The sequence below is a fragment of the Larimichthys crocea genome, chromosome VII, assembly GCF_000972845.2.
Source record: "Larimichthys crocea isolate SSNF chromosome VII, L_crocea_2.0, whole genome shotgun sequence".
NCBI lineage: Eukaryota > Metazoa > Chordata > Actinopteri > Sciaenidae > Larimichthys > Larimichthys crocea.
This window is the reverse complement of record NC_040017.1, coordinates 5,068,212-5,091,515: the sequence shown is the minus strand read 5'-3', so window position 1 is coordinate 5,091,515 and position 23,304 is coordinate 5,068,212. Positions and strand designations below refer to the sequence as shown.

General features: G+C 41.2%; 4 protein-coding genes across 9 annotated transcripts in view; 1 reads left to right on the top strand and 3 right to left on the bottom strand.

Annotated features, from left to right (window-relative positions):
* Window positions 1-32: 32 nt before the first annotated feature.
* ccdc150 (coiled-coil domain containing 150) lies at window positions 33-10,460 on the bottom strand. 2 transcript variants are annotated; one of them, XM_019270092.2, is made up of 21 exons: window positions 10,352-10,459; window positions 9,261-9,693; window positions 8,858-9,036; window positions 8,607-8,675; window positions 8,371-8,487; window positions 8,162-8,291; window positions 7,385-7,428; window positions 7,201-7,293; window positions 6,991-7,086; window positions 6,768-6,892; window positions 6,134-6,311; window positions 5,983-6,051; window positions 5,775-5,867; window positions 5,511-5,582; window positions 4,993-5,141; window positions 4,779-4,872; window positions 4,179-4,327; window positions 3,951-4,077; window positions 3,348-3,539; window positions 3,030-3,110; window positions 33-629 (listed from the first exon to the last, which is right to left on the bottom strand). In XM_019270092.2, exons 2-21 carry the CDS (start codon window positions 9,601-9,603, stop codon window positions 501-503), a joined length of 2,529 nt encoding a protein of 842 aa, XP_019125637.2. In that variant the 5' UTR covers window positions 9,604-9,693; window positions 10,352-10,459; the 3' UTR covers window positions 33-500. The 2 variants fall into 2 exon arrangements, with proteins under 2 accessions (XP_019125637.2, XP_027135961.1); XM_027280160.1 differs by lacking the exons at window positions 33-629; window positions 3,030-3,110; window positions 3,348-3,539 and adding an exon at window positions 3,549-3,665 and having other exon boundaries at window positions 10,352-10,460.
* Window positions 10,461-10,858: 398 nt separating this feature from the next.
* Window positions 10,859-16,475, top strand: xaf1 (XIAP associated factor 1). Its single transcript, XM_019270097.2, has 7 exons — window positions 10,859-10,986; window positions 12,320-12,455; window positions 12,536-12,592; window positions 14,214-14,448; window positions 14,555-14,622; window positions 15,306-15,551; window positions 15,639-16,475. The coding sequence occupies exons 1-7, from the start codon at window positions 10,949-10,951 to the stop codon at window positions 15,669-15,671; spliced, it is 813 nt and encodes a 270-aa protein (XP_019125642.1). The 5' UTR covers window positions 10,859-10,948; the 3' UTR covers window positions 15,672-16,475.
* Window positions 16,476-17,913: 1,438 nt separating this feature from the next.
* tekt1 (tektin 1) lies at window positions 17,914-21,305 on the bottom strand. The gene is made up of 8 exons (XM_019270096.2): window positions 21,039-21,305; window positions 19,921-20,111; window positions 19,666-19,831; window positions 19,337-19,465; window positions 19,114-19,257; window positions 18,787-19,012; window positions 18,516-18,712; window positions 17,914-18,231 (listed from the first exon to the last, which is right to left on the bottom strand). The coding sequence occupies exons 2-8, from the start codon at window positions 20,084-20,086 to the stop codon at window positions 18,072-18,074; spliced, it is 1,188 nt and encodes a 395-aa protein (XP_019125641.1). The 5' UTR covers window positions 20,087-20,111; window positions 21,039-21,305; the 3' UTR covers window positions 17,914-18,071.
* A 153-nt stretch (window positions 21,306-21,458) lies between these two features.
* inpp5ka (inositol polyphosphate-5-phosphatase Ka) overlaps window positions 21,459-23,304 on the bottom strand; it is a 10,586-nt gene continuing 8,740 nt past the window's right edge. For all 5 annotated transcript variants that reach the window (XM_010733267.3, XM_027280162.1, XM_027280164.1 and 2 more), the window contains one exon: window positions 21,459-23,266. In XM_010733267.3, the coding sequence (XP_010731569.3) occupies window positions 23,201-23,266 (66 nt within the window). In that variant the 3' untranslated portion in view covers window positions 21,459-23,200. The remainder of the gene's footprint in view (window positions 23,267-23,304) is intronic.

The following is a 23,304-nucleotide window of genomic DNA, read 5'->3' as shown; positions in this document are numbered from 1 at the left end:
TCCGAATGATCGCACACAACCCGAGCAAGAGCTGACATCATACAGTATATTCACAGTTAATTCGTCAAATAACAGAAGCCAACACTGTACAGAAAGTGTGACTATGGTAGATGGAGAGTCATAACATTTGTACACAGTGTTATTTAAAAAAAATACTTTTCTATGAACAGTCTGTTAAAAAAAAAGAAAAAGAAGAAGAATCTTTGTACAGTGGAGAAGTCTATCCGATGTTATGGTTGTACAGTTTGTTCTGATGAGAGTGCATGTTTCCCTCCAGACCGTCATTCAAATCTGATCAGTATACATGGTGGACGTCTCACACACACACACACACACTCTACAGCTGCTAATCCACACGTGGCTGCTATCTCCTCCTCTCTGTTGGTCACCGTTTAATGTTTGAATAAATACAAAGGATCACTATGCCGTATGTGTGTGTGTGTGTGTGTGTGTGTGTGTGTGTGAGGTACGTGACTTCTGTATGTATGTGTTGGTTTTTATCAGTGTGTCATCAGCTGTGTCCTCACAGGCTTGGACCCTCCAGCGACATGAGCCACATCTCTCTTGGCCTCCCACCGTTGGATGATAGAAGTCCACCTCTCGCACTCGTCCTCCCGTTTACGTGAAATCTACAAAAAGCCAGCAGGAGTCAAACACACACACATTTAGAATGCAACAGCAAGCTGTGTAAACCAGAGGGCTGTTTCATAAAACAAGATTACCAGTTAAACCAGTTAGAATCTGTTTTTTCCTCCCTGGAGCTTCCTCTTCGCTGCTGAGCTGTAAGCAGGGATCAGTTAGCTGCGTGGGCCGCTCTTTTCGCATATTTAAAATCTGATCTCAGACCTTTTTCTTGGTTTGAAACATCTGCAAACTTTTTCAGGCAACTTGTTTTTAAATGTGCTGCATTTAAAACACAAGCTAATATACACATTTTGACTCACTGCAGCATTTTTCACTATTTGTTCTGCCTTTAAATGTCATCTAAAAAAAAAAAAAAAAGAATTAGACTCCCAGAAGTCCAGCTATACACAAGACTAAGACCAGTCAGCCATAACCTGCATAATCTCAAGGTGTATTTTCACAGTATGGAAGCTGTTATGTCATAAACTGAGCAGCATAATAAGCAGGGAAGTTAATAATAAGTGATAGAGGAGCTTAGTTTCCTGACATTTAATATCTGACCTGGCTCGAGTCCTGTTTGATACGTCAAGTTGTTAAATGTCATTTTATATACACAACACACACACACACACACACAGACACACACACACACACACACACACACACACATACACAACAACAACAAGCACAATGATTCAAGGCAGAGTGCTGAAACAGACTAACAGGTGAGTTCAGGTCATCTGTACTTGTGTCAAAGTGTGACTTCACAGCTGCTCTACAGTTACAGCAGACGTGCTTTCAATTTCAAAATGACAGAGCAAAAGAAGTGCTGACATCGCAGTTTGGACATCTTTACACGTCTGTGACGTCGACGCTCCTCAACCAAGCGTAATCCTGATTCGCTTTGTTCGACTCATTTAATACCAGTTTTACAACGAGCTTGATGTTTTTCTCAGCCACATTTATTAAAACACTCCTCGGGATCAATTGTTAATTAAAGTGACTGACGAGAGTTGCCTTTGTCCTGGGCCCTGGTTTAACAAACTCTGAGTCTAACCCTGAACTCTGAGCTCATCAACACTGAGACAGAACAGCTGATCATTCAGCCCAGTCAACTCTGAGTATGTTCACTCTGAGTTTTTGATGTTACGATTCACCATGGCAACAGGTAAATAAAGTGCAGCCTCCATTTAATGTTGTCATGTTGTCACATGACATCATATCGGGCAACATGTATGACGATACCAAAATGTGATAGGAAAATATCAGCCAATAAAATCTGTTTACTGATATATGAGCCTGGCTCTATTTTAAATATATGTTTTTAATGTGACAGGATTCAAACTGGGGCCAACAACTGAAGATGGAAAAAGTAAAATAGTTGAAGAACTAAAAAAGTTTAAAGATCTTAAAAGTTTCAACCTCAATGTCTTTTCAAGTACACATCAGGTAGATCTGCACTTAAAAAGGCATTAAGGTTCAAACAGTCCAGTTTGAAATATTAGATGTTTGTTTGGATCTCAGATCAACAGCATGTTGTGGCTTTTTTAGCATGTTTCAAATTTTAACATACTGAAATGTGAAAACATTCGTACACAGTCTCGATCCTGCTCATTATTATATATAATTATGTTCCATCAGTGCGATCACATCATATGAGAGAGATGAATGATGAATGTTTTGTTTTACAGAGTGCTCTAACAAACTGAGTCACAGTGATAAAAAAAGACAAGGCACATGTAGTTTTATTGTGAGCCGACGGTGACTGACAGCATATAAAAGTAGTAACTTCAGATAAGTCCTGAGTAACAAACTAATTCATATCCAACCAGAAAACTTGAATCAGACATGACACACTGGGAACATGTTCTTTTCAGATGATGCTTTTCAGGCTTGGAAAACCAAATGTCAGCCAGCTCTTCACAAAGTCAAAAACCTCTGAGCTTGCTGACAACAAGCTTTTCAACTTTTAGTCAAGATGAGAATTTTCTAAGACCACTGGTGGACAAATCAATAGAATATATTATTCATTGAGATGGTGAGTTGACAATTTGAGTCAGATGCATTCGATTGAGAATATCAATAGCTATAATATGCAACTGAAAATATCCTCTGCTGGAATTGCTTTTGGAGATGAGCGGCTCTCTAAATGTCAGCGGGGATTTAAATATTTCAAAAGATAAACACAGAGCGGTTTTAACTATTTTCAGACTCACAAACTGCTAAATACGCTTCACTGGAGAGCCTCGAGGTTTCTGTGGCTTCAAGGAATCTATATGGAAAAAGTTCGAGCTTCACCTTGAACCAAAAAAAAACCCAAAACAAAAAGAGGAGAGGATAAACAGCACATGCTGCTATGCTGATTATCAGGAAGAAGTTCATGTGAATTGAGGTGAGACACATACCTGCTGAGAGTCCATCCTGACCTCCTCCTGGAGCTCATCGTCCTCTTTCTCCTGCACATTCCTGATGTTCTCTTCAAACCTCTGCGGACACAGCACACTGAACGTCTGTACAGGCTCACAGCATCAATGACATTTCAAGTTTCAAGGCTTGGAATGGCCTGGAAAAATTCTTCTATTCTTCATGTCCTGGCTTCACACATGGTGCCAACCTCCTCTTCTCTTTCTTTATTATGTATTAAGGACAATACAATAATAAAACAGACTCCTGTGTTTCTGTTCAAACATGTACATCCTGACTGCACAGGGTGGAGTGATTACCTCGACAGTCTGCGGGCTCTCCTGTGACCCTCTGCTTTTCTGTTGCTGCCTCTGCTGCCTCCTCTGCTCTCTGATACAAGCTTTCTGTTTGGACACCTGCCACTCCAGCTCGGACACCCGTCTGTGGAGCTCCCGATTGGCCTTGGACAGGTCACCTGACCCGGCTGATGAGTCCTTAACTGTCATTTTTAGCTAGGCAGAGAAACAGGGGAATTCACAAACCTCGAGGCACAAGATGCGAGTGCTGGTACGATTTATTTTACATGGATGAATCAGGACCTAATGAGTTTTGAGGAAGCGTGGATGATGTTCTGCACACTGCATCAAAGAAAACAGCACAGTCAGAGGTAAGGATTTTCAATATACACACTTATACACATATTTACACACTTCAGTAAATCTCTCAGTGGATTGGAATCGTTTTTGGCTGCTCCAAACTTTTACTCTCAGTCCTGTATGGAGCTCTTTTAACAGCCGTCTAAGTCAGAGATACTGTTAAATCAGGGACTTCACAAGATGTAATATCTTGTACCTGCACATGATTTTCCTCAAAAAGGTGAGTAAATAAATAGAAGAGAATGAAAGATTTCTGCTATTTGGTACCTCAGAGATTTCTCTCTGCAGTGTTTTCAGTGAAGATTCATAGTCTCTCTTGGTTTGTTGCCTTGCGGTGCCCAGCTCTTCAGACAAATCATTGATCTTTGCCCGAGCCTCGCGCAGCTCTTCATCTCTGCGATATACAGACGCACAAAGATGTCTTTAATCACAGACACATGCCATACAACGCGCCTCGTTCACACACTGTCACTGAGCTGTTCTCTAACAGTGTACCTCAGTGTGATGGCGGCCTGGTGCTGCTCTCTGGCCTGCTCCAGTTTGCTGTGTAAAGTGCTGTTGGTGAACACAGCCTGCTCCACTCGCTGGGCCAGCCTTCTGTTGTCCACTTTGGCTGTTTCCAAGGCCTTCTGCAAGGACTCCAGCTACACACACACACACACACACACACACACACACAAACACACACACACACACACACACACACACACACACACACAGAGAGAAGGTAAACACACAGTTTTAATTACACAAGCATGGAAATTTAAGTGGATGAACCCACTAGGGGGACACAGGGCCATTATTGACCACTTGCTACTCCCCCTGTTTGAGTTCCCATGAGGGACTATACATGGCACCTTTATTATATTTTGCCTAGAGTCCAGTACCACCATACTACACACCCCACAGTTTGTTGTACTTTACTTCATCAGAAATGTATTTTATTAATAGAAACCATGTAATCACCATATCACCAAACAATACCGCCTTAAAAGTAGATTTTGAAGCCTTGAATGGCCCAAAACATGAGATTTATTCAACACAGACACTTATTGCCGAGAGTTAGATGACAGGAATGACAGCACTTGTCCTCACCGCTCTGTTGTTCTTGGAGTGAGTGGATGTGAGGAGTCGCTGGAGTTTCTCCACCTCTACCTGGTGTCTCCTGATTTCTCTCTGAGCCTGCAGCCTGACAGAGGAAACAACACACAACATGAGCCGTTGCACTCAGTCCATACATAATATACACAAACAGCTGGAGGAACACACACTCACACTTCATGCATCATGCAGTGTTTTCACTTCTGACCTGTCCTTTTTGAGTGTGGCCAGCTCATGCTGCTGCCCCCCGAGCTCCTGCTGCAGGGTCAGACTGTTGAGTCCCGTATGGGTCAGAATGTTTTCAAGGGTCAGACTGACACCTCCTGCAGGACCACACACACCGTCCAGCTCGCTGATCTACAGCACAACGTGCACGATGTTACTGCTCGTCTGTTTATTTGTGAGTGCATCAGGATGTGCTGAATTCAAGCCAAAGAAAAAATATAGAACTGCCAGTGTTGTCCACGGTTTCTTGTTTATCAGGAGGAGAACTGTAATCTTTGTAAAGATGGTCATAATGAAGGATAATGGACTGTGCTTCAAAAACCAAATCAATCAACACAAAGTCTCAAAATAACTAACACACACTCAAACTTGGAAGAGTGATTCAAGTGCACATCAATGCAAAAGGAAAGTTACAGTATGTATGGTTCTTCTCAACACTATGAAACCTTTTAGCATCTGAGTGTGTGTGTGTGTGTGTGTGTGTGTGTGTGTGTGCTGTACCTTAAGTTTCCCTTCCTCTTTGTTCTTGTCAGTTAGGTCCTTCAGCATCTGGTCCACCTGCTTCATTGCTTGCTGCATACAACCGTAAACACACACACACACACACACACACACACACACACACACACACACACACACACACACACACACACAGTATGTACACCTGTCCTCATTTCAGCCAGGCAGGATTCTGGCACCATGAACTGATCCACATACATCAGAATACTGTCAGCGATGATGTAATGACAGTGTCCTGTCTCTCACCTGTTGCTGCTCTGAAGCAGTCACCTTTCCCATAAGTCTCCTGTTCTCATCCTGCCGGTTCTGTAAGGCTGAGCTCAAAGATCCCACCTCCCACTGTCAATCAACCACAGGTTCACAGGCCGCCAACATGGACAGACGTTAGTACTATGGCCAGTGGGTGAGTGTGTGATGTAAGGTAATATATGAGGGGTGGTGGCGCTAATCCTACCCTGGCCTCTCGGAGTTGGCTCTCTAGATGTCTTCTGTCATCCTCCAGCTTAGTGACAACGAGACATAACTGGTAGCAAAGGGAAGAGAAGAGGTATAACACTACCCATCATGTAAAAAACCCCCAGTTTGTTAGCATTTGTTGAACGTACCTCAGTTTTCGAACCCTCCAGGTCTTTCCTCGTGGCCTCCTCTTCTTTCTTGGCCGTGCTCAGCTCCTCACGTAGCCTCTTGATGGTTTGTTCAAATAGTTTCCTCTCAGCGGCTGCTGTCTCCTGTGCAGTAGACGAGCTCTGCAGGAGCTGAGCATGTTCGCCTTTGAGCTTCTCTCTGAATTAAGACAGATGATTTAATAATTAAAAAGGTTCTTTTCCCTATGTCCACATAACATCACTACTTCAAAGATAAAATCATGTCCGCAAATCTTTGTAGAATTCTGCACTACTCCCCTTTTGCGTATTGATTGTTGTAATCATTGTATGTTGCCAAAATAATAAAGAACTGCTGCCCAAAAACAAAAATGTGAACTGCAAAGAAAAAAAGGAAGATTTTCAAAGTCTTATTGTTTGAAACAATTTAGTATGATGTGTTTTCCTATTTTAGTTGCATCTGCAACAAACAGTGGACAGACATGACTGTGTAAGAACAGCAAACCAAAACTAGTGTAGTAATCCATGTGGTTTGATATCAGCATCCATCAGTAACAATCAACTTGATGTAGCACATTTACAAACTGATCTCATCAGTTCAAGTCTGAGCTTTGAGTGTTGAGTTGAAGAGACTCACAGCTCCAGTTGCAGACTAACTTTATGTGTCAGCGCCACCTGCAGCTCAGTCTGAACATTGCATCTGGCCACCTCCAGCTGCAGGTCTCGTTCTTGAAGTCGCTCGACTGCTCGACTCCTCTCGGCCTGAAAGACGCAGAAAGAAGAAAGAGTCGTGCTGTGTTTGGATATGTCCGTATGTGTGTGTGTGTGTGTGTGTGCGTGCATGTGTGTGTGTGCAGTACCTTTAAGCTGGCCTGCTGCCTTTCATTCTCCTCTGTGAGTGAACGCAGGGCAGAGGTGAGCTGGGAACACTGACTTTGCAGCTGCTGATTCAGGGTCTGTGTGTAATATGTGAACATAAATAAACAAAAATATCACTTTTAAATTGAAGAAATGAGCACAGAACAGAGCTCAAAGGTTGTACACAACTGTGTTCCTGTAAGGCTCCTGACCTGGACTCTGTCAGCAGCAGCTCTCAGCTCTCTGCTCTCCCTCAGCAGTTTAATGTTTTCTGTCTGCTGCTTCTGAAGGGCCGGACAAACACTCTGAACACAACACACACACATATATAATATTCACCTACAGCATCATATCATCCATTCAACATGTGACATTCACTCATCTGTGTCCACTCACTTTCAGATCAGTTTTCAGCTCAGACACAAGCGAGTCCTTCATTTCTGTGAAAACAACAACCAAGCAGACACACACAGCACCAGCAATATTCAAAATCACATCGTATATTATACTGATTATACTGCCATGTTGTGATGACAACCTTTCAATGTTTCGTCTTTTATTTTATTTCCTCTATTTGTTAGATTATAGCCTACGGATTTCACCATAGGTTGTATTGTGTATGACTGCGTTTGTGACAATAAGCTTGATTTGATTTTATATAGGAAAAGGGCTTTAAATAAATAAACAACAATAAAAACAAACACATAAATAACACAATAAATTTCAGCCTTTCCTTAAGATACACTGCACGGCAGGCTTTTATTGAAATTGTTGGAGAGATTTGAGGGATCCATCTTGAGTGTCTGTGCCTGAGGATCTCCAAACAGGAGAGGGACACCTTGTCACACCAAAGCAGCACTCCATGCAGACAGCTTTGTGACTGCATAATTTGACTTTTTAGGAACTCATGTCTAGCTGTGAAAGTTAACTTAATTCTCTGGTTGTAGCCTGAGCTCACTTTGTGATTCGGGGTGTATTTTTATATGAAAATGTTGCATTTCACAGCTTCCACAGTCACAGTAAAAGCTATGAAATACATTATAGTTCACCAAAAGAATCCTGAATCAGTTCCAGACTTGACTGGCTGCTACTTTAATATACGGTGCACCATTTTTGTTCCTCACAGCAGCCACAGCGGATTGGTTTTGTATCCTTTGATAACCTCCCCCTAACCTGTCTGCTCTCTGAGCCGCTGACAGTGCTCCTCCAGCTGTCCGCTTTGGTCTCTTTCTTCCTCCAGTTGCCGCCGGCCCGTCTGGACCTCCACATGTAAGGCCTGGCAATCCGACTGCAGCTGCAGAGCCTAGGAGGCCGGAGGCAGACAACATGTCAGCCACTGTTCACACACAATCAGCACTCAGTGAGCTGTCTTACAAATGTACCTGTCTCCTCTCCGTCTCCAGCATTCTCTCCATCTCCTCCACCCGCTGGAGAAGCTCACTGTGAGATTTTATGGCTTCAGCGGATCGGTCGGCCTCCTCCCTCATCTGCTCCTTCATCTGCCCGAAGGAAAGTTTCCTTGAGATGGTTTATTTTCAGTTGGTCAGGGCTAATACATTAAACGTCAGACAGTGGAGGATGAAAGGGTTAAAATCAATTAAAATAACGAGCCACTCACCTCCATCAGTTTCTGACTCATCTCTAATTTGACAATCTTCAGCTCCTCCGCAGCCAAAGCCACATCAACCTGAGAAAAAAGACACAATCACAACCCATCAGACAATGTCCAGGTACAATTTTAACATTTTGGGGGTCAGAAAGAGCCATAACAATAACTTTTTACATCACAGCTTTATTATAAAGGGAGCGAGACGTCAGTGAGCTAAATCTGTGACAGCACAAGGTGATCTTAATGACTTGTAGTGACACCTTAGCAGCAGCAGCTGCCTCCATCGCGTCTCCCAGCCTCTGCGCCTGTGTGCGAGCGTCGTCTCTCTCCTGGTAAACCTGCTGAAGTTGGTCCCTGAGCTTCATCGCCTCCCTCCTGGAGGCCCGATGCTGCTCCTCGCTCTCCTGCTGCAGCTCTATGAGCTGCTGCTTCAGATGAGCTGAAGAACAGACAAGACAAAAAATCATAAGAACGTCCGGTCCTGCCTGACTTTACTGCCCCACTGCTTTCTGACATTTTACACACAAGTCCTGTTTGTTTTCTCAGAATTCTAGTGTTGTGATCATTCTTTGTGTTATGTCTGATCTCTGCTCATTTGTCACTTTAACACACTCACTGAGATGACTAATGTATGACCTTTTTTTTTTAGTTCATATGAATCACCTGTGTGAGGATCCAGCTCTCTCTCAGTCTCCAGGCGGAAGATGGTGAGTCTGAGCGTCTGTAGCAGACTTTCCATGCGACACACCCGGCTCACTAGAGACTCACACCGTTGCCACAGTGAGCCTTCATCCCAGAGGACCCGACGCATCTTCAGAGGACTTACAGGGCTTCGGGCGGCTCCCATTCTCTCAGCAGATCCAAACATTTGGTCCCTGGAAACTCCCAGTGTACTTATGTCTTGAATCAGTGCTTCAGCCTCCTCCTCAGCTAACACCAGGCGCTGGTGAAGGAGAGAGAGAGCCTCCGGAGCTGTGGCCCCAACACGGAGGGCTGAGGGGTCCATGCTGAGATGCAGGTCCAGGCGGTTTGGAGGTAGTTGAGGGCGAGCAGCCCATGTAAGTGCCCACTGTTAGGCTCTATCCATGATGACTTCCTGTTGTCCATGAAGGTGAATGGTTAAATATAGTTTGTTACATATTCTGCTACTAGAAATAAAGTACACACACAGCTTAGCTAAACCAAATACAGCAAAAAAAAGAAGAAGAGATACTTTTATTATTGTCTTCTTTTTCAGATGCCTTGCTCAAGGGCACCTCAGCAGTGCCCAGGAGGTGAACTGGAGTCCCTACAGACAGACTGACAAAAACCACGACTCCACTTGAGTTCATTACTTCACTGTGGCCTCACTTATAACTAATTCGCCATTTTCTTTTCAAATCCTGGAGTCGACATCGATGACAGTATAAAGAACAGAGGTCGATACACACGATGCAGGTTTGACTAAAACGTCAACAAGTCATAAGTGTAGAAGTTCTCAAACGCCAGAATAACTTAGGAAGAGTTCAAAAGTAGTGACACGTCTTCAAACTGAAGTCAGACACGAGCTATGCTGACAGCTCTGACTGTAAGGCGCGCGAACAAATCACAGCAGCCGCGTGTTTCAAGTCTCGCGCACGAGACGAGAACAACACCAAGCTTCAGTGTCAGAGAAGGAAGTGTCACTTTATTATATTTTATTATATTTTATTATATTTATATGAGTGTGTCCTACGCTCAGACAAAGTTACAGATAAACACGCAGCTGTTCTCACCGTTATCGTCGCTGCTTCCGGCATCTGTCTCCATGGCGACGCGCAGTAGGGCTTCCTTCCTTTCAAACAGTTTTTTCCTGCTGCTTTCACGAACTGTCGGAAACGTCTCAATTGGCACGTGAACGCACCACAACAACACGGTAAATAAGTTGTTGTAAAAGTAGAAATGACACCGCGGCTGCAGTGGGGGTGGGGGGGTGTTCAAGTGCTTTGTATAAGATTAAAAAAGTAATTTATGCTCCACTTGGAATTAATAATTAGGCAATCATTTAAAAAAAGTGTTTTCTTAACAGCTCAGTTTAGATAACTATATCTAACATCAAGACAGTTATTCCCGCAGTATGGTGATATCTGCAGATATGATTCTGAGCTGTTCAGTTCTATATTGTTCATAGTTATTCTCAGGGTAGACTAAAACCTTAAACGCCCATAGGAACTATATTTAGGAGAGCTTTTGCGCCACCTTGTGGCATGTCCACAGAACAACATGCAGTAGTATCCTTCATGTAATTTCACTTTCTGTTCTGTTGAACTGAGACGTCAGGGGCCAGGCAGTCACTTAGATTTTCTGCTGTCTGTTGATCAAGATTTCTCTCGATGGAGGAGAAAGAAGCAACCCGGACCTGCCGCCAGTGGTGAGAGTTTTACTGACTGTGAGAGTTTTTGTAGAGATGAGGCACCAAAATACATTTAGAAAGTCTGATTGTTTACAATCGACAAATTGACAAATTGTTTCATTTGTCAATGAGTAGGATGTTTGTCAGTGTAAATTATCTATATATATACATACATTTTCATAAAGTATTGCATTAGTAGGCTCCACATAAGAGGTCATTAAACAGGGCAGGGCTGGAGTCGCCTTTCATTAACAGGCAGTCTATATTTAGCAAATCTTGCAGATTGAAGCACTGTGTTCATAGTTTACTTTCACTTTCGTCAAGATGAGCACTTTAATGATAAAAGGTGAAAGTGAACCAGTCTCAACCTGACTTCTGGGTGTGTGGTGTGTCTTATTTATAGTGACAGCCTGTCCTAAGAACACGAGTGAAATTCTCTCTAGAACGAGCCAGGTTTTGACTGATGAATAGTACTCTGCAGCGCCGGTCCTGGCCACATTTGCGCCCTGGGCGTTCGTGCGCCCCCCACGGAGAATGCGCCCTGGGCGGCCGCCCACATTGCCCATAGCTAGGACCGGCCCTGGTACTCTGTAATATAATGAAAAATAATAATAATGAAAAATGTATCACCCTATATTCTCTAGCTGGGGTAGCTACTGTCTAGTATATTTACTGTGACCAATCTCTGACAGTCCTTTATTTTTTTTAGTTTTAGTGCGGCATGAATATTATTCTTTGTTATAAAATATCACAAGCTTCAGTTCAAAACTGAAAATAACAGCCAATAAGCGGACGGGTCTGATATTATTACTGGCTTTCACAATAGCCAGAAATGTTACAAATGTCTAAATTGAAACTGAATTTAATTTAAAAAATAATTATTTTAAATTATACATAACAATAATATCCAAATTTATGGCACACATAAGAAGATGAATATTCCAGTCAGTCTCTAAATATTAAATAAAAGGCTGAATATGAATCATAACATTAGTCAAATTTCTAAAAAGAGATTGAACTTTTTTAAACTTTCTGAGTGACAACATTAAATGATTAATATCTAAAATAAAGTAGCAGTTCTTTCCCTCTGCATTTTTCAAAGTGCTCCTTTATGGTCCACAGAACACACTAAAGCTGTCATTTGTGACTAATGGATCCTTTTTCAATAAATCCTGAAAGGGGAGGTAACTTTAGAGTGAGAATAAAATGAAAGCTCTCTGAAAGGAAAATCCTCCCTTCAGCAGAAAGAAAAAAAAAATACATCACCCTCCTCCTTTTCTGACCCTACACTGCTAATAACTGATCCACAAAGAGCAAAAACAGAAGATGACTGTGTCCGCCTCTCTTAAAGCCACAGAGAGGTTGCAGAGGCTAACTTCGCTCTGCATGAAACTCACTGCAGACGCTTCCTATGTGTCTGTCCTGACTGTGATGAAGCAGTTCCCAAAGATCAACTGGACCAGCACAGAGAGGAACAGCATACCCAGGTACGTACATACAGACACACACGCACACACACATTACATGATGGTTTTCTCTGCAGGTTTAAAACTCTGTTTGTTTGCAGGTGAGATGCTCCAAATGTAACAAGAAGATGGAACGCCGTCACCTTATAGACCATGAGGTAAACCAGAGATGCTGTTGGTGCTGTGTGCCTGGACTCAGTATAGGTTATAGTATTATTATTTATTATTTACTAGTCACTAGTGGCAAGGGTTGTAGTAGTATACTGATATCATGATATACCACAGTATGAAATTGTTTTCATAACATGTACATTTGTTTATTCATAGAATTGTACTGTGATATTAAAAATTTGAAGTAAATGTATATCTAATTTCACAGTATTAGTGTTACTAAAAATATTGTATGTTATTAGAAAATATTGAATTCGACTGTATTAGTGTTATAAATAATAATTTTGTAATGCCATCATACCATGAAATCTTGTGAGAGTATTATCGTACTGAGAGGTTAAGAGTCATTTGGTGAGAAAGTGATATAATGTGATAATGAACAGTGAGATGGTCATTGTTCCAAAATAAACCCTGACAAGGTGATACAGGACCCAATGCACCAATAAACCTGATGTTTTTACACAACTACTTACTAAGAAAATCAAGAATTTGACACAAAATATTTTTCCTTGCATAGAATGCCATAATTGACCAATCAGAATCGAGTATTCAACATAGCCATGTAATAAACAGCTATATTTATCTAAAGTTTGCTAACATAAGTTAACTTTGCCACTGGAAGGTACTGATCATACCCAAGCCCAAGAAGAGTGCTGAACTTTGAACCCAATTTGACATAGTGGCCAAAACGTGTAATGACCAGAAGTGTTCAATAATAATAATAATAATAATTGTGTACTGCTGTGATATTTTGTGAAACAATTATCACACCATGAAAATCTTTTATAACTTCACTACTGGCTAAATAAAACAAACCATTAAGTAATAATATAAGCAAACACATCAGTTGAGAAAGAAAACAACAAGACCTTGATGATGTCATAGTGATGTCATTAGGGGCATTAAGCTTGGATGCTACAGTTTTGTTTTTTGTTTTTTTACAGTATACCTGTGTTACAAGAAAATTACATAAGATGTAGGTATTTACCAGGTAGGGAGGGTGTAATGAAAGGCAGATCTTGTTGCATTATGGGAAATGTAGGACCAATTGTTTGTAGATCTTAAAAGTTTGGATATACTGTGTTACGAGATTTTTTTAAGGAAGGACCCTTGAATAAGGAGGACTGGATTTAAAGTATCAAAGTTTAAGTTGAATTTATTATTCTTGTACAAGAAGGAGCGTTTAACAGTGCAACACACAAGAGGGTTACAGAGAAAAGGCTCCCTGAGGAGCCTTATCAGTTGGTTCTTATACAATTTTCTCAAAATGGGCTGTCTCTCTTGTCCTTGGACTAGTTTTTTTAATTATCTCTCCCTGCCAGCCTCAGTGAACACCTGGAAGATAAGGGGAGCGGACGAGATATGCAAAGAACAGAAAAACACACACACTCCTTATAAGAGTTAAAACATCTGCACCCCAGTATACTCCTAATTTTTATAACATCCTGGTCACTGTATCTCTGATTTTAGCCGTACTGAACCTCTTATGAAGTTTTTAACGATCAATAATATGTCATTGAAAGTTGTAAGGTCACAAAGGTGACACATGCTGGCTCCTTTCTAGTCCATGACGCACATTCATCAGCCTCTCTCTGCTCTGTTGTACAGTCTGATGAGTGTGTGGAGCGTCTGCAGAGCTGTCAGTACTGTGAGCTGGAGCTGCCATGGAAGGAGCTGGATGAACACCATGTGGCCTGCGGAAGTCGCACCGAGCTCTGCAGGGAGTGCGGCCGCTACGTCACCCTGAGGGACCAGCCCGGGCATGGCTTGACCTGCTCAGCCACTGACGATGGCTCCGGTCCACCTCAAACTACCAGCAAACCACCAGCACACAACATTAAGGGTAAGTGGGCTTTAAGGTTTCAACATTAACCCTAAAAATCTGAAAACAAATGTATTGGATTAAAATCACTTACCCTAACTATGCCATGCCTGTGTTCTTTTCACAGAAAAAATAAGAGTGACTTGCAACAGATGTATGGCATCATTTCCGGCTGAGGATATAGACAAACATGAGGTATACATTTTTTATTACATATTACGGGGATTTCTGAAACAAATCATGTTATGTGAAGCATGTAAAAGCATGAAAATGAAGATGTCATGACTCGAAGTAACATGTCATGCATATTGTTACTACATTCTGTAACTGTCATTATTTAGAAATATAAATGCAAATAATGTTGACATCAGCTTGATGTCTGACAAACAGTTGTTGTAGACTTATACAACTTTTGCTAAATAATAGCTGCTGCAGCTACAAGCTGAATTATTACATGATGCTAAAATGCTAAGCTATTGTACAGCAGCAAAAGTATATAAGAGTTATTAAGTCAACAAAATGTGATGTACTGTAACTTCTGTGATAATGTACAGAGAGCAGGTTATTACTGTGAAAATATGACGTATCATTAACCTTTAAGCTTATTACATTGCTACTACATTCACCACATAATATTGATTTTATTTATTTTAATTTTTTTTGCACTTTCTAGTCTTCCAAAATCTCAAAGCGCTTTTTCATTACATATCTTATTCACCCATTCACACACATTCATACGGAAAGGCTGTGTTATGTTAGGGACAACTTTTACTCTGTAAGAGACAGAATGTGTTCTTTCTTCTGTTATAGTGTCATAGTCTTACTTTTTCAATAAATGACCATTAAAGTTCAACTTTTGTCTGTATCCCCCAAACCAGCTGAACTGTGCTCCAGCGACCAGGTCTGATGATGTCGAGGATAAGCCAGAGGAGGAAGAGGGGGAGGATGAGGATTATTTATCCGAGCGGGGGGGCGCTCTTTGGATAAACAGCACCTATAAGTCAAACTCCATGTCAGACAGAGCCAGTAATGGACCCTGGGATGATGGAGGTGACCCAGATCAGATAAGCACCTGCCCCTACTGTCACCTAGCCCTACCCCTCCGCACACTACGTTGGCATAAGGTAACATTCCTGCATCAGACAGGATTTGTATGAACATTGTTGAGAAGTTACTGTGCTAAGAAGAGCCCTTTCTCTGTGTCTTTTTAGGGAAAGTGCCGAATCCACGTCATCCTGAAATAAAGAGAGAGAGAGCTCCTCGGAATGGACACTCTGCTTCAGAGATCTTTTTTTAAATTTAATCTTTAACATTTGAGTGTGCACAAACATGTACAGTCCACAATGAGTATGTCAGTTTACATAGATAAATGGGTAATGTTAAGTGTGGGCACATCATTCTCTCCACTGATGCCCAAAAAGTCGACTGGGCTTAAGTTTAAAATTGAGGATTAGGGCTGAGGTTTGGAAAACATCCTGAATATGTGCCCTCATCTTCTCTACATTTGTCACAGCAGGGATTCACATTTGGGTAGATACAAGATAGTTTGACTTTAAAAGAAACCAGCACAGAGAAATGTTCAGTCAACCTGCTTGAAGATCAGATCCCTTACATTTGATCAATGGTGAAAGATTTAAATCCTGCTAGCTGCTTCAGAGATATTTGATCAACATGCTATTATTACCGAAGAGGGGAAGAAAGTAAATGTGGAGTTCATGTTTACATTAAGGTTTGAGTGACCTTTAGTTTGAGTGAGTGCGTTCATGACTTGTATGATGCCTGCATGAAGAAAACGTGGATCAGACTCTCTAACTTTGTGGTGTTAAATACAAACACAGCCATCAAACTGAAATGCTAAGTGCCTTTATCTAAACTAGAGAATGGTAGTGGTAGTTTATTAAAACATATACACGTCAATGTCTGAGATTAATCCATATATTCAAATACATATGAGCATACTGACAGAATGACTATGACATGGTGACACTATCTTACATGGCCGTTGAATAAATGTCATCTATCTGAATAAAGGAAGTGCTTCTCATGTATGAAGTCTGTGTCTCAGTTTTCAAGAGTGCAGTGTCTGTTTATGTTAACCAGACCAATGTCATATAGGTTCATGTTTTTTAGCATTAGGTCAAGCAGAATGTCCAGTCAGATATGTCAGCCATATTTCATATGATCTCTTTTACTTTTCAAACTAGTTAAACAGGAAACTACCCGGTAACTGCTGGGTACAAGCTTTGAACCAATCAGCTGTCATCTGATGATGGTTCAGCCTCTGCGGTCAACAGACTGTTTGTGTTTCTGGGCTTCCGTTGGAGCTAGCGGATATCCAGATAACAGATAGATTTCCTCTGCATTCTAATTAGCAACTTGATGTGCAATGATTATGAGAATGATCGATTTTTGCTAATCTCTATAAACAGATATCTGCATTCATTCATGCAGGTAACTTTGAAAAAGCAAAATAATCGTCAGACGACAGCGGACGTGTTCTGTCCCGTCTCTCCACACAGACTGTTGCAACCAAAGCCCATGATAGGTCAATACTACTTGGACCACAAGCAGAAGTCAAAAGGATTGTGTATTCATAGATACATCTATTTATAGATTTGACATCCAGGTATAACTGGTATACTTATTATCATTTATTTCACTGGTTTCTAACTCAAAATCCAAAATCATATTGTTCAGTCCTGCAAAACGAACCAGCTCTATTCAAATCGGCCTTGGTGCCTACTCTGCTTGTGTGAAGCCCACCGCCCAAAATTTAGGTGTAATAAACCTTAAACACAGATCAAATCATCAATCATCTCCAGAATCAAACCTATCTAAACCTGTTGCACCGTGACCTGGAAAAAGTCATCCATGCTTTAATTTTCTCCAAACTCGATTATTGTAACTCCATTCTCTCCAGCATGAATCAGAAGTCGGTCTCTCTCCTCCAACTTGTCCAGTATGCAGCAGCTCGGCTTCTTACCGTTTTTAACAGACACCATCACATTACACTAATTTTAGCTTCTCTCCGCTTCCTGATTTCTGTTGGTTTTAGAATTGGTTTTAGCATATAGCAGACATGTCGAAACTTTATGAGCCAGTCCACAGCCTCAGGTCCTCAGGTGAGCACTTCTGACTGTTCCAAAGTCGATGTTTAAAACTAAAGGTGCATTTTCCTTCAGGATCACTTTTGAAAAGTCTTTTTTATAGACTTGATATAGGTTTTATGTGACAGTGTCGGGGTTGTATGTAGATGTTTGTGTGTTTTCTACTTATTTATTCATTTATTATCTTTTTTAAATTATTTATTTTATATAATTTTATTGTTATTCTTGACCTTCTATCTAACTGCTTCATATTGTCATGTCTTAAATGACTTTTGCCATTATGAAGTGTAATACAGAGATATTTGAATTCATTCGCTTGCATTCAGAAATGGACCAATTCTTTTACAGCTCAACTTTGACATAAAATATGATTCATGGGTTTTGCACATTAAACATCAGCTTTTTATGAGAAAGCATCACACACGTCCACAGTGACAATCTCTGAATAAACTGAAGAAAACAATGAAAGAAACTAGATTTACACATATATTTTGTGAAGTGATTTTGAACTATACGTCGACCTTTCCTGTCAGCTGCTCAGAAGTTATGTATGATAATGGGCTCCCTGTGCTGGGCGCAGATGACCTCGTCAATGTAGAGCGAGCTGGCCTTGATCTCGATGTTTTCCTGCAGCTCCAGCTGGCAGCGAACCAGAGCCCTGTGCTGCTCGTCTGACTGGACCACAGCCCCCTGCAGCCTGACAGTACAGAGATAAAGAGACTAATGAGGCTAAATGGATCCATCTCTAAACATCCGCCGATATGTGGAGAGAAACAGTGGAAAACAGGAAATCAATAGCTTGTTTTTTCAGTCATGACTTCCACACAATCCATCCAAATCAGCCGTTAACAACGAGGAAGGATGTTCTGTGGTATTTTTAATAATAAAACCTTGACTGCTCCTGTCTGAAAACAGTCATTATTACACACATTAGTTGCCTTGTCCCTTCATGTCAGAGCCTGAGTGTGTCTTTGGCCTTACTTGCTGATGTGAGCGGTGATCTGCTGGACCTCGGCAAAGAGCTGAAAATGTGCTGAATCGTGGCACTGCTCTTTGGTGGGCCTCTTACGGCGCAAAACCAGACGGGCCTGAGCCAAACTCAGAGCGTGTTCATTCTCGGTGATAGCCACTTGGAGATCCTGTTTGATCCTCTGCTGGCTGGCAAACTCTAACAGAATCTGGAGGAGAACAAATTGAGAATAAGATACAGAGGAATGTCCATACGTTTACACCGTATACTCATTTGCCCTACCTTGGCCAGCTGATCCTCCATCTGGCTCTTGGCGGACTTGATCTCCTGGATGTTCAGCTGAAAGGCTGAGGTCGTGGCCTGGACCTGCTTCTTCATGTCAGCGGCTGTCTGCCCCAGGACAGACTCCACCAGAGCCTGTAGGGACAGAGAGTTGATCTTCTGCTGCTCTGCTTTAGCTATGTTGATGTCTGAGATGTTCTCCCACTGCTTCGGAGTCACTGCCAAGCTGAGGGAGGGAAGCATATAAAAAAATAAAAAATAAAACTGACCTCTCATAGACATATCATTTTCTTGTCTTTATGAGCAAACAGGAACACGATAGTTCACCTTGGTAAAGCAGCGTTCGTGTTTTTGGACATCTGGTTGTTGATGGAATGGGTGGTCATTAAGGCACAAGAGTTGTCGATGCACTGAGCCTCAAACTTCTCCTTAAGATCCTGCTCTAGTCGGTACTTGGCAGATCGGTTCAACCTGGAACACACCACATCATGTTTTGTCTTTTTTCTGCCGTCTGTGCACCACTGATTTGATTCTGGTTCATCTCCCTCACCGTATCTGCTCAGTGATCTGCTCTACGACGCGCTGCAGTAGGGAAGCCACTCCCTCGATGACCTCCCTCTCCTTCAGCAGCTCCCTGTCCACCTCGTCATGAAGCCTCTCGGGGGGGGGACGTTTCATTCTGCAGGACACAGAACAAACAGAGGATTATTATTATTATTTGTCATAAAGATGGCCTGAATGCTCTAAATAGCTGCCAAATCTAAGGACAGAATAAATGTGACTATTAAGGGAAATTTCAGATGTAAAGCAGCAAAACATGAGGCATTTGTCTTCTGACTGTTCAAGATGTCTTTCTCTTTCATCATTTTCCAGCCTAACCTCTCCTCCAGACAGAGAACGGTGACTCTCAGAGGCTCTCTGGTGGCCTCCAGGGCATTCCCCACTCTGCTCTGCAGCGAGATGAGGTTATCAATCTCCAGAATAATCTCCTCCAACTTCAGCTCCAACTCATTCTTCAGAAACTGGATGTCTCTGACCCGCTGATCTGAACAGCAGAAGGAGAAACGTTTTTTCCAACATCACTCCACTGCAAGCTGAGAACAAACGAGTCGACTTTGTTCCTCCCACGCTTACCTAGCTGCTTGTTGTCATTGTTTTGCATGCGTTTGCATGCTTTGTTGGACTCCATGATCAGCCTCGAGCATTCTGCTCTGAAGAGCTCCGAGTGGTTGCGCATGAACTCAATATTCACCAGATTGGGCCCACCGGCCTGCTGAGGATTGCGATCTGAGATAGACATTGTTGTGTCCACTGGTGGTCCGTCACTGACAGGAGAGACAGGCGAGGAGAACAAAGATGAAGATGAACACCAGAGGAGATGCATATAGACTATAGAGGTCATGTTGGACCCCCACTCATCATCAGGGACTCTTAAACAATGAGAGACAGCCGGCTTAATAAACAGGTTCAAAGAAGAGTTGGCTGTAAAAGCGAGCTGTCCGTCTGAAAAGCACGGGAAAGTTCTCCAGACAGCGAATATTGAATTAATTTAATGTTACACGTAACCTAATGCCATTTCTAAATGACAATCATTTGTTTTTATTTAAATGTTTGCTTTGTTGTTACAGGAGTTTTACTACAACAGTGCTTTAAACCAGGGGGGGCAGACCCCTGGGGGGTCCGCAGAGGGACTGCAGGGATCCACCAATTAATAATTGACAACTTTCATTAAAATAATTAAGAGAATTTAAAAAATATAACAAAATGATATTGAGTAAACTGCAAGCATTCATATGCAATAAAAAGCTACTTTTGACAAAATCTACAAAATAAATGCATGAACTTTTTTAATCAATCATAAACACATACAGACTAATAACCCAGTATATAGATAAGGAGAACATGAGAATAAAGTAAATACAAAAGTTATTACAGGCCAAGCTTGAAATGTGACACATTTTTAAAAAATGAATGACATGTGGGGGTCTCTGTTCTGTTTGTCTCTCGTCCAAGAAAAAGGTATTAGACTCCTAGACTCCTATTTTAAAGCATTATATTGATGTCAACAGTGCTAACGTTACTGTTAACACTAGACTTTAAGTTAGCCTCAGAGCTCTGCTCGCAGCAGCTAATGTTAGCCAGCTATATTAATAACTATATTCATTTGAGGTTCACATTATTGACGGCGGCGTTATAACGTCGTTCAACAAGACACATGATAACGAGCTAACGAGTGCTGTCGTTGAACATACCTGTTGTTCTGTGAAGTTGTTAAACTCCCAAATGTCGCTGTCACTCTTGACGTCTCGCTCGATTTAAAAACGTAAACAAACGGTTACTATGGCAACCGGCAACACGTCATGGGCGGATACGGGGAGCCTCTCCACTCCTAATGAACAATAATTAATAAACAGCAGCCGGTTTGACGTGAAACAGGAGGGCCAACGCAGATACTAATTAAGGCTCCGTACCATTTATTGTAGCAGAGACCTTCAAGTGAGCCACATGCACCCTGACTCCGTTTGACCTGAAGCCTAATTAGTGTCATTGATGACACCTGTGTTCACCTACTGTTTCATGTCAAAATGGCCGCTGTGAAAAAGGTCTACTAACATTTTTAATAAGAGCAGAATTGATAACCAACACTTTATCAATAAACCACACAAAGAATATGAAGTGAGAATGATTTAATATTTGCATTTCCAAAGCTATAAACCTGTTGGTATTCTGTTACAGTACATTATAATATTTCATTGCTATTTGAGAAAATAAGTCACTTTTTATTTAAAAACAAAACAAAACAGCGACATCCATTGGCTGATACAAATGATTCCAGCCAGCCAATAATGATAACATTCAGCAGATGGAGGTGAATGTTTAGAACAGCGATACTTCAAATCAAACAGAGCCCATGTGAAGATATATAATCTGATGAACGTTACTGACACATATTGTATCAAAACTGAGCAGCATAGTATATAGTACACTAGATGTAAAGCAACAAGCATTTTAAAAGGCACTTTCTGAATCCATAATGTGCAAACAAAAACAAAACATTTATATTCCTTCCTCACTATACACAAATAACAACAACAAGACGATCACTAAATACTTATGCAATGACAGACAACAGTGCAATGTGTCTTTAAGTATATCTCCTTATTAGAAGGGAATGATTAAAGATTTTTTTAAGCTGAAAATTAACAGTGAATAATGTGCTCCACAAAATAAGTATATTATATTATAAAGCTATGTTTTATTAAAATACTGTAAGAAAAAAATGAAAACTGCTATTTTTTCTCTAAGGTGAGATATTCTGTGAGCCCTGTGAATATTTTCAGTAACACATGAAACATTTAAAATCACACCACAACAATGCAGACAGAATAAGACGGTGGAAAGGAAGAACGAGCCTGTCTTTTGGAATACTTCAATACATTTGACTCTCTTATTTTTGCCTTAAAGGGTTTTTTAAATTTATGATTTAGTATTTTTGTCAGCTAAAGACAGCATAAAAAGTGCCAAATATTTCTCCCAAAACTGCACAATAAAAATGTGTTGTAGAAAAACAGGACCTTTTGTCCTTCACTCAATGCTCTGCTGCTGACAGATCATTAGTGGTTAGAAAAGCGTTATTTCAGGGTTCTGTTATGTTCAGTGGTTGTCAACAGTGCTTCGGGTGACATGAGTTGGCTCAAATCAGCGTATGGAAAATATAGCTGAATATAAACTATGTAACTTCCTGTGTAAGCTCCCCGCTCCAGCATCATACTGATTTCACCATGAGCAAATTAGTCATACATATTCCATATATCCCCTATTCTTATATTTACTCAGTAATCTGTGAACATTCTGTAAAATAACTCAATTCCCTTTTCATAATTGTCCGTTAGGTGACATTTGAATGAGCCAAACTTAAAATATTCCGGACTTTCTTTCAGCATTAAGACATGGAGTTTACGGATCCGTTAACACAACCTAAAGCAGAGAGCTTCCTTTCATCGAGTAATCACACAAAGCAGCAGGTCTGCACGGATCCTACATCATCCTTCACTTATTAACATTCGATAAACCATACTGTACTTACTTTCAAGTCATTTAAAATCAGTCAATTGATGAAGGATTGCTCGTAGCTTCTGCTCTGCATGACTTCAGTCGGAGTTTAAAGTAACACCTGTAGAGCAGATGTGAACCTTGAAACCAGTCGTTAAAAAAAAAAAAAAAAAGTGTACTGACCACAGGTGTGAGCAGCTAATTGCGAGCAGCCATTAGAGGTCAGTGGGGATGTTTAACAGCATGAACATAGCGCACTTCCTTAGAAGTTAGGGAAACAGTAATTAAAAGCCTTGTTGAGGTTCAGGCAGTCCAGGCCCAGACAGGTACCACATCAATAAGATTCCTACAGTATGATAGATCAGTTCCACAAGTCTTCCTTTCCAGCCAAAAAGCCTTCCTCAATAGCTACCTTGGACTCGTGGACCTAAAAGAGAGAGACCAGAACATCAAATATCCTGTTTA

Bases quoted from the DNA above. Each gene is read 5' to 3' on its own strand.
- ccdc150 (XM_019270092.2), bottom strand. From the start codon at position 9,603: ATGGACCCCTCAGCCCTCCGTGTTGGGGCCACAGCTCCGGAGGCTCTC. The intron at 5,583-5,774 runs GTGAGAGACAGG...GGTTGTATGCAG, and splicing joins CTGCTTCAGAGCAGCAACAG to CAAGCAATGAAGCAGGTGGA. The intron at 3,540-3,950 runs GTACCAAATAGC...TTCTCTGCCTAG, and splicing joins TGCAGAGAGAAATCTCTGAG to CTAAAAATGACAGTTAAGGA.
- xaf1 (XM_019270097.2), top strand. From the start codon at position 10,949: ATGGAGGAGAAAGAAGCAACCCGGACCTGCCGCCAGTG. The intron at 12,456-12,535 runs GTACGTACATAC...GTTTGTTTGCAG, and splicing joins GAGAGGAACAGCATACCCAG to GTGAGATGCTCCAAATGTAA. The intron at 12,593-14,213 runs GTAAACCAGAGA...TCTGTTGTACAG, and splicing joins GTCACCTTATAGACCATGAG to TCTGATGAGTGTGTGGAGCG.
- tekt1 (XM_019270096.2), bottom strand. From the start codon at position 20,086: ATGTCTATCTCAGATCGCAATCCTCAGCAGGCCGGTGGGCCCAATCTG. The intron at 19,832-19,920 runs GTAAGCGTGGGA...TCTGCTGTTCAG, and splicing joins CAATGACAACAAGCAGCTAG to ATCAGCGGGTCAGAGACATC. The intron at 18,232-18,515 runs GTAAGGCCAAAG...CTGTACTGTCAG, and splicing joins ATCACCGCTCACATCAGCAA to GCTGCAGGGGGCTGTGGTCC.